At 58.2% G+C, this 9,341-nt stretch overlaps 1 protein-coding gene across 2 annotated transcripts in view; it reads left to right on the top strand.

The window, feature by feature from the left end:
- Positions 1 to 45: 45 nt before the first annotated feature.
- Positions 46 to 9,341, top strand: part of LOC113949881 (phosphatidylinositol 3-kinase regulatory subunit gamma) — a 78,021-nt gene continuing 68,725 nt past the window's right edge. For both annotated transcript variants that reach the window (XM_027648988.1, XM_027648989.1), the window contains exons 1-4: positions 46 to 155; positions 745 to 1,448; positions 5,491 to 5,586; positions 5,848 to 5,925. In XM_027648988.1, coding sequence (XP_027504789.1) covers positions 1,133 to 1,448; positions 5,491 to 5,586; positions 5,848 to 5,925 — 490 coding nt within the window. In that variant the 5' untranslated portion in view covers positions 46 to 155; positions 745 to 1,132. The remainder of the gene's footprint in view (positions 156 to 744; positions 1,449 to 5,490; positions 5,587 to 5,847; positions 5,926 to 9,341) is intronic.

Here is a 9,341-nt window from a genome sequence, read left to right as displayed (position 1 = left end):
CCCCCGCCGCAGCGCGGCGGGGGGGGCGCCCGGCTACCGAGGAGGAGGAGGAGGAGGGACGCTGACATCACCGCCGGAGCGCGGCTCGGCGGGGCCGGGAGCCGGCTCCGCTCCGCTCCCGTTCTCCGCTCCCGCCGGTGGAGCCACCGCGCCCGGTAAGGCTGGAGGGGCAGCGGGAGGGGCTCTGGGAGGCAGGTGGATGGATGGACAGACAGACAGCTGCTGCTCATCATCCCTCCATCCCTCTTCCACGGGGTCCTGCGGGAAGCTGGGGGGCAGCGGGTCGGCAGCAGCACCGTCTTTTCCCCCTAGGGATGATGTCACTCTTGGAGGAATATATAAAAATGCATCAAAAAAAAATTAAAAAAAAAAAAAAAAAGAAGGAAGGGGGGGAATAACAAAAACCAAACCCACATGAAAATCCTACATCTTCATCTGCCAGCTCCGTGCAGCAATGCCAGGCTGGAGCTGCCGGAGGGGAGCTGCGTGCAGCAGGAGGTTTCTCAGCACATATGTCTATTTTAAAAACCCATGGCGTGATCTCTTGCCCTACTTTCCAGACTCTTGCCGGTACTTTCCTCGCGTGCAGCGGCCCGAGCCCTGCTGGCGGGAGCTCCCTGGGAAGCAGGAGCTGAGCGAGCTGCTGGGCTCTCCCTGGTGTTGGGAGGCTGGGATGGGGGGACAGAGCATGAGGTTGAGGTCAAGACAGCGGTTTGGTCACTAACACGCTGCCTTTCTCTCCAGCAGAGAGAGGGAGGTCCCCAGCACCGTGTGGATGAGGCCAGGCTGAGAAGAGGACTCACATTTGTACCCTCTACCCCACCTAGCCTCATTCTTTCCCCTCCATTTGCCCCGGTGAAGAAACAGCTCCTTACCCACACCTGAGCCAGCCCTGATGAGTCCCAGCCATTGGCGTGGCTCCACAGCAATTTTGGGGTTGGAGGGTCAGGAGCTGCTCTCCATCTCGGACATCTTCCAACACTGAGATTTCCATTCTGCGTGTGCAGGGAGAGAGGAGCACTCCCAACCCCTCCGCACTGCCCGAGCCCAGCCACCCCTGCCCTGTGTGGGCAGCCCGAGCCCCCGATGCCCGGCTGGATTGGGGCAGTGTGACCCACACCACGCTGCCACCATGGCCTCCTCGGACGGGCTGCAGTACCGGGCTCTCTACGAGTACCAGAAGGACCGGGAGGAGGACCTGGCGCTGTGCCCCGGGGACGTGCTGACGGTCAGCAGGGCCGGGCTGCTCAGCAGCCCCAACTACAAGGACGGGGACGAGCGCAACCCCCAGGGCTGGCTGCACGGTGTCAACGAGCGCACCAAGGAGCGCGGAGACTTCCCCGGCACCTACGTGGAGTACCTGGGTCCCGCACGCATCGCCACCACCGCCACCAAGGCCAGGCCACGGCCCTTGCCCCTGCCACCCGCTGGGACCCCCACGCCCTGGGGTGAGTGCTGGGGGAGCAGGAAGGTGGGAGCCCACGGGTGCGTGTCCCCTGCAAGATGGCGAGGGTGGTGTGGAGCCGGGGTGGATGCTTGCGATTTAGGTGGCTTGGTGGGAATCCACCCTCAGGATGGGGATCCAGACACAGTAAGAGGAGCTGTCACAGGAATTACCTGCCCTGGTGCATCAGGGCAGCCTCAGGGGAGGCAGGGGGTGCCTCGAGTGTCGCTACCCCCCAGGCAAACATGCTGCAGGGATTGCTCCTCATCCCTGGCTGGCTGCTGTGCTGGCATGGGGTGTCCAAGGGGATCCACGTCTGTGAGAGGACAGGAGAAGATGGAGGAGCCCTTTGGGCCCCCAGAGAGGATCAGAAAGCCCCATGGTGGTCCCCCAGAGACTTTTTTTCCAACTGCTTTTCTCCCCACCACTGCGGCACCTGATTCAGGCTGCTCTCAGTGCCCTGGCAAGCTCTGGCCCTTGGCCAGCTCCCGACTTCATTGTCACTTTGTGCAGGCTGGGACAGGGAACAATCTTGGCAGGCAGTGGAATTGGTCCCTGGGGGGCTCCTCTATCCCTGGGGGCTGCAGCACTGGGAGGAATATTCAGGAAGACCCTTCCTGGCACAGAGGCCTCCGGCCACTTCTCTGCCGAACTCGTGCAGCCAGCTCTGCCCTCACCACTCACCATGGCCAAGGGCTTTGGGGCCAGGAGGGGTTTCACAGCAGTTACATAATGTACACAAGCCAAAAAAGAAAAAAAAGCCAAGTAAGAATCCCCCCTTCCAGCCAGGCACGTCCTGGCAACCCCAAAGCCATGGTGCTCTCCTGCTCCAGGATGTGACAGAGGAGAAATGGCTGTCTGTGTGGGCCTGGGCTGGGAGAGGGGCATCACCTTCACCTGTGACTGCTCAAAAACTGCCCAGTTGCTGATCTAGCACTCTGGGCACCCTCCCTGCCCAGTCTGGGACCACGGCAGAGGTGTGGTAACCAGAGAACCTGCTTCCCCTCTGAGCTGGCTGGGCATTGGAGGTACTTTGGTCCCAGATTTAGAGGGGCGTCCACTGATGAGGAGTCCATCTCTCTTCAAAATATGGTTCAGGACCACCTTGCCACCATGATTTAAGAGGTGGGGACCACCTGGCTCCTGAGATGAGCACTGCATCATCCGTGTCCATGTGTGAGGTTGCCAGGCAGTTCCTGATGCGGAGCCCCCCCAACCACTTGAAAAGGACGCTGGGCCCCCCTCTGCCTCCCCTCCCAAAAGTGCAGGTGCTCCTCCCTGACCAGTGCTCTGAGTGCACCAAGGCGGCCACAGTCCCACCAGCACGGGTGAGGCTCCAAGAGCAGCTACATGCTGGCTTTGCAGGAGGATGGAGGCCACTTTTTGGGGGGGCTTGCCCTGCCGGATGGGGGTTTTGAGCCTCCTTCCCAGTCAAGCCCGGTGTTGTGTGAGGAGCCCTCTGCCCTGGCTGTTCAGCTGGCTGAGCCCTGGCAAACTCAGTGCTGACAGCTTGGGTCAGACAGGAGCAGACCTGGGAGTCTCCAGCCTCATTCATCAGGGAGAAGTATGAAGTCACCTTCTTGCTTCTGCCCTTGCTGCCCACCACCATTGCCCTGTGCCTGCCTCACACAGGGGTTGGCATGGGCTCCTCTCCAAGGGGCTGGGACATGTGCCCGGGACCCCTGCCCGCAGGTGCTGGGGATGTGGTGATGCCCCACAAGTCAAGGAGACTCATCTGCCTGGAGAGCCTGGCCCATGCTGGAGGTCTCAGTGCAGGAGCACCAGCCATGCATGTGCTTGGGCAAGGGGATAACAACATTTTTAAAAATGTAAAATTCATATTTTTTAATAGAGGGAAAAAAAAATCCCTAAGAGCAGGTTTTGGGGGTAGGTTGTGGAGAGTGCTGCTGTCTGCAGGATGTGCTCTGGCCATGGCCAGCTGTCCAGCCCTGCTGTCCAGGGGCATGTTGGGTGCCGCCTCCTCGGTGCTGTGCTGTGGGATGCCCCTCTGCCTTTCCTGGGCCAATACCAGGGTGTGCAGGCACCTCAGCAGGGGAGATTTGTGTCTCACAACCACATCTTTTTGCAGCAGGGGAGCAGTGTGTGCCATTTTACGTCAGTTTAAACCCAAACCTCCTGGCTGGCGAGAATTCCCTTAGAGTAAAAATCTCCAAAATCCTTTTGAAAGAGAAGGTGCTTTTGGTTTTCTTTTTCTTTTTTTTTTTTTTTTTAATTCTTGCCATACTGTTCCCATTCCCAGATGGAGGTTTGAGGGATATTTTTTTTTTGGCCAGCCCTAATTTATTTTTCTGCAACAGCAGCACACCACCCAGAGTGCCCTCAGTGCCCACCGAGCCCTGGCACCACACAGGGACCCTGAGCTGACTGAAACCATGGGGGAAGCCCTGAATGACAGAGAGACACTGCATGTCCCAACCGTGCCTTCCAGTCAGGGCTGACTCTGCAGGGAGAAATGGTCTTATTTTTTTAATTAAATAACATCCTGAAGATGACTCTGCAGCAGATCCGAGTCCCAGGGGATTTCCCAGGAGCTCAGTGGCTGTTTTGCCCCTGACTAGTTGTGCCTGGTGGTCCCACTGCCAAGAGGGATCACCTCCACTTCACCTGGGGCTGAAGCTGAGCAGAATGTTAGGATGCTGGGGTCCAGCTTGGCACAGCTTGGGGCCGTTCCTGTTGTTCCCAGCAAGGAGGAACAGACATTTATTTTTCTGCAGTCACCACCTTACCCCTAAGCCATTGGTTTGGAGGAAAAGCCCAGTTTTCCCTAATTACAAAACCACTCATGCGGTGGTGACATTTTTACATGAGCTCCCAACAATGTGCTTTGCTTTAAACCCTGAAATCTTCCCGGTTCCCACCCAAGGCACCCACACATCCCCGTTGGGCAGCAGAGGAGACCCCCTTGCTGGGCTTTGGGGCTGCAGCCGTGCCTGGGGACTGGATCAGCCACCCACGAGCGGGAGGTTTGCATCCCTCCCTGTTCTCCAGGGAGCACCAGGACATCACTGCAGTGAGGATCAGAGCCTGGATCCACCTGTTGTGGCCAGGTTGTGTTTTTGCAAAAGACTGAAGGCAGTGTGGCCCTCCCCAAAGTCCCTTTTTTTTTTTTTCCCCAGCATTTCCACATGTATGTGTCTGTACTGCAGCAGTCGCACAGGACTCTGATGTGCTGCAGCCAGTGGCAGTCCCTGCCCCTGCCAGGCCCCTGCCCACTGCCTTTCTGGGGCTTTAAAGGCCACTAAAGAGAAAGAATGGGGAGAAATCCCAGAACTGCACTGCTGGAGTCTCCCTCAGGTATAACCCGCACAGGAAGGGTTCATCAGCTGGGGTAAAAAGGTGGATACAACATGCACTGGGGTAAGGACAGCTGGTCTCCTGCCTCCTGAGGGGTTTGCTCCTCTCTGTCATGGTCTAGGGTGAGGTGTCCTTGGTATAAAACCCAGGAGTCAGCGGTAGATGGGGATTTGTGCCGTGGGAAGCCTGACCCATGTTTGGCCAAAGGGCTCTTCAAGGGCTGAGGGAGGTCTCTGCCAACCAAGGACTGAGTCCTGCCAGGGCCTGTGCTCAATCCTTTCACAGACACCAGAGAATCCAAGTGGGTGAGAGCTGCAGAGAGCCATGTCGGTGGTGGGTATGGATCTGGTTCCCAGCTCCTGCCTGGTGTCACTGTGGGCTGTGGATGATGAGAGGGGGCAGTCTCGGCGCCATAGGAGGAGAGGTGGGGAAGGGGTTTTGGCCTGAAGGGTCTCCATGCCCAGGACGGGATGTTCCCCACAGGCAGGGCATGTGCCCGAGCATGTCTTTGCATCTCAGCAAGCAGCTGAGCCCCCAACAGTGACTCTTACTGCAAAAAGAGGATAAAATAAGGGAGAAGTGCTCCAAAATTGGACAGGCCTGAGCCAAAGTATTGGCTGTGGCTCTGCCAAAGCAGCAGCTTGATCCTATCACGGGGCAGCTGAGAAAAGAGACTGGAATTCCTGCAGGCAGGAATTTCCAAACCTTTTCTCCCCTTCTTTCCATCACAGGGCTCCCTGGGCAGGCAGAGCTCGCCGAGCATCCCACCCTCCCCGAGCAGGCGCTGCCGACCGTGGCCAGGCTCATCGAGGCGCTGGAAAAACAAGGTACGGAGACCCGGGTTGCCCATCCCTCTGCAGGGCACACACGGGGGCACACGTGCAGCCACCGGCTCTGCCGTGCTCAGAGAGGCCCCGAGAGTGCTCAGAGAGGCCCCGAGAGCATCACCAGAGCCAAACCTCTGCCCACTCACCCCAGTACCCACGCAGAGTGGGAACTTGGCGTTCTCGGTCCCTGCCTGCTTCCATTATGTTGGAAAGGAGGATATGGAGCTCAGCATTAACCCCTCTCTCCTGCCTGTCCCCCAGGTCTCGACAGTGAGGTGCTCTACAGACCCGGCCCCGGTGCCCTGGGGGATGCTGAGCTGAAGCAGGCTCTGCTGACAGGTAAGTCCCAGAGCCACATCTTTCCCTATATTCCAGGAGGGAAGGGGGCTGTGGAGGTGATGCTGCCCTGGCACAGCAGGGAGGGGTTATGGCTCCAACATCATTACGGCCCTAATCCCAGCTCTGTGAGGCCCTGCCTCTATGTGGACCCCTCTTGACTCCCCCAGTACCCCGCATGATGCAGCCAGGAGGGTGCAGGTGCAGGGCTGGGGCACTTCACTAGGAGCTCTATTATTTTTTAGGGAGAAAAATACTGTTGGGGTTTTTTTTTTTCAGATCTCTAGGGTTTGTATCTGAGGATCAGGGCGGTCAGAAAGCCTCTTGTGGGTGCAATAGGGAAAAAGAAAGAGGAAAGGAAAAGCTTATTATTTAGGAGAACGGGAAGCGGTTTGCGGGACTTTGGGGCATGAACAGGGTGGGGAGGAGGGAAAAAAACCCATCTTCCCCACCCCTGCTTCTAAATCCACGGCTGGGATAGGATGGCACGGGGCGGCGAGGGGGGGAAGAGGAGGAGGGACACGCGATGGATCCAGTGTGCCGCTCAGATCTGGGTACTTGGGGGGTGGGGGGGCTGCGTCGAGCATCCCCATCGTCCGGCCGCCGTGCCCAGAGGGCGGCACTGTGACACCAGGCACGGGCGGCCCCGCACAGCCCCGGGCCGGCCCCACATCCCACCGCATCCCGGGCGCTGCCGGCCGGGGGGCGGCGGGAGCCGGGCCGTGTTGCTGGGGAGAAGGGCTGTGATGAAATCGCTATATTAAGCACCATGACCTCATCGCTTCCCGCGCACCGGGAGCCGAGTCCCGCCGGGCGGGGAAGGAGTGGTGCAGGAGAGGAGATGCTGGAGCTCCCGGGGCTGCTCCGTCCTCACTGCCCGAGGAGACCTGCGCTCCCCCGGGGGTGATGGGGGTACAGGGCACCCCACCGCCCCACTCTCCTCTGCCAGCTGTGGGCTCAGGAAGCCCAGAGCAGCAAGTGCTCTTCTTCACAGCCTTGTCCCCTGGCCCAGATTTCATGGCTGAGCTCTGGAGGAGGTGAAGGCATCCAAGAGCAACCCCCTCGGCTGCTCTGGGCACTGGTGCCTAGGCTGGGCAGGGGCAGAATGAGAAGGATGCTTTGCTTTCTGAGCACGCAGGAGTTACAGGTCCTCCATTCTTCCCATACAGCCGGTGCAGCATTCCAGGCAGGCCCAGGGCTCCCCACAGGGAGCCACTGCACCACAACAGTCACTGCCAAAATCCTGCCCAGCCTTGGGAGACTCCCCCTGCCCAGGGGCAAACCCCACTGTCTTGGCAAGAGCCTAGGCTAGAGCTCTGAGCAGCTTCAGGGTCTGTCCAGGTCTGTCCATCTCCCAGTTCAGGGCCCAGCACCAGGCAGAGAGATGCCATTGTGCTCTTCAAACCATTTGAAAGCCCTGAAAAATCACCAGCAGCCCTGGGAGACTTGATACTCCCAAGCCCCCATCTCCTCTGGGACCGAAATCTTTTATTTGGCACTTCAGGGGGCTGCCCTCTGTGCTCATCAACGCTGAGCTGGGCAAAGCCAGAGCTCCTCAAAGCTGGCTGGAGGGGGTAGGATGTGTAGGTATGTGTTGGTAGGAGGGGTAGTATTAGCTCTCAGCTGAAGGGGCTGATGCTCAGCCCTGCCAGAGGGATGCTCTGCAAACAGGATGGGAATGATGCTCCTGCCAGGGTCAAACATCCCAGCAGAGGCCAGGCTTGGCAGCCTCCTCTCCCTGCAGCCTCCTGCAGAGGAGAGACCTGGTGGTGTGTCCCCAGGATCCTGCTGGAGCCCAGACTGGCATGGGGAGGGCAGGAGAGCACCTCTGCTTTGGCTGCCACACGAGCCCTTTCATTGCATTTGGTGGAGTAAAACATCCCTGATGAAATATTGGAGTTTCCTTGCCCCACGCATGAGAAGGCAGAGCCGAGGGTTACATTTCTCTTCCTTCTGCACTCCTGATGGCTTGTCCCTCCAGTGTCCCATCTCTGCCAGCAGCTCACTTGCAAAAGTCAAGCTCCATCTTGAGGAATGGGGAGAAATTGGAGCCAGGGCTGGCAGTGGCTGGAACCAAACCACATCTCAGCTGGGGAGAAAACTGGGTTCCTGGGGCAGGGGTTTCAGCTTCCCTACAAATAGCCAAATCATGCTGGTGTTTGGCAGTGGTGGCAGGAAAACTACTAGAGAGTGCAAGAAAAATGGAGTAGAGGCTGGAAAAGTTCAGGTGTTGGTTTTCTAACCCCCAAATCTTAATGTGTTGGAGAAGACAGAGTGTTTTCTACCCTGAAAGGGCATCTGAACTTCTAGTGGGAAGGAGGAGGATGGTTCTCTGGGGACAAGGAGATGTGCAGATCAGAGCAGAGAGCCAGTGGGCATTGTGTCCCTGGGGCTGGCAGCAAAGGTACTCATCTGAGTTGTGTTGATCAAACCCTTTTCTTGTCATGGGCCCTTTTGGAGCCCTTGCCCTTTGGGGACCTAGAAGGACAGGGCAACCCCTGGAACTGAAAATCACCCAGGCTTTGGGATGAAGGTTTCCCCTCCTCGTGGGGCTGCAGCAACGTTGAGCAGAGCAGACTTGGATGCAGCATGGCTCCACATGGCTCTGCAGCCTGGGCTGAGCCTGTCCTGGGCCTGTCCCCATCCTCACACTGGTGACATACTACAGGTCAGTGGCATCTGACTGCCTGGGCACCAAAATTGGTACTTCCATGTTGGATGGTACAAGAAGAATTATTTATAGGTGGAAAAAAAAAGGAGTCAAAGACAGAGCTCATCAATGAAGGGAGGTCAGTGAACTGAGTGCCTTCACTGCCACCTGGCTCAGGTGACACCAGGGCTGGCAAGTGAAGCACGGACCCGAAGGGTGGTTGGGCTCACAGCCGGCTTATCCCCACTCCGGAGGAGAGTGAATTGTTTTAGGACACTGGGTGCTCAATTTGGACCTTTATGCCCCTTAAGAGAGGCAAGAGGGGCCATGTGACATCACTGAACACGGGAGTCAGAGTCACATGATGGCACCAAAAGGAGACCTACAGAAAAGCTGCAGTTCCACAGAGGACTTGGGGGAACTCACCAAAAGGTGGGAGGTGATCAGCCAGCGAGGAGCCCCACTGCAGTGGCAGGGAAAGAGAATGGGCAGAAAAAGAGGAATAAAGCAGAGCTTTAAACAGCAGCGTCAGGGTACAACGCTTACCCTGGCACCTGGCACCCAGCACTCCCTGCAGTGCCCGAGCTGGGGGAGGTTTGGCTTGGGGATGGCTGCAAAGTCCTGTGTGTTATGGCTGGGCAGTGCTTCGCCACCACTGAGGAGGGATGGTCTGCACCCTCACCCCTTCTCCCTGGGGTGAGATCCTGCACAGAGATCCTGCAGCCCTCCCCTCCCCCCCCCCCCCCCCCCCCCCCCCCCCCCCCCCCCC

The sequence above is a fragment of the Corapipo altera genome, unplaced genomic scaffold (assembly GCF_003945725.1).
Source record: "Corapipo altera isolate COAL_440 unplaced genomic scaffold, ASM394572v1 112, whole genome shotgun sequence".
Taxonomy (NCBI): domain Eukaryota; kingdom Metazoa; phylum Chordata; class Aves; order Passeriformes; family Pipridae; genus Corapipo; species Corapipo altera.
Note: the sequence above shows the minus strand (reverse complement) of the source record. Positions and strands in the feature narration are given on the sequence as shown.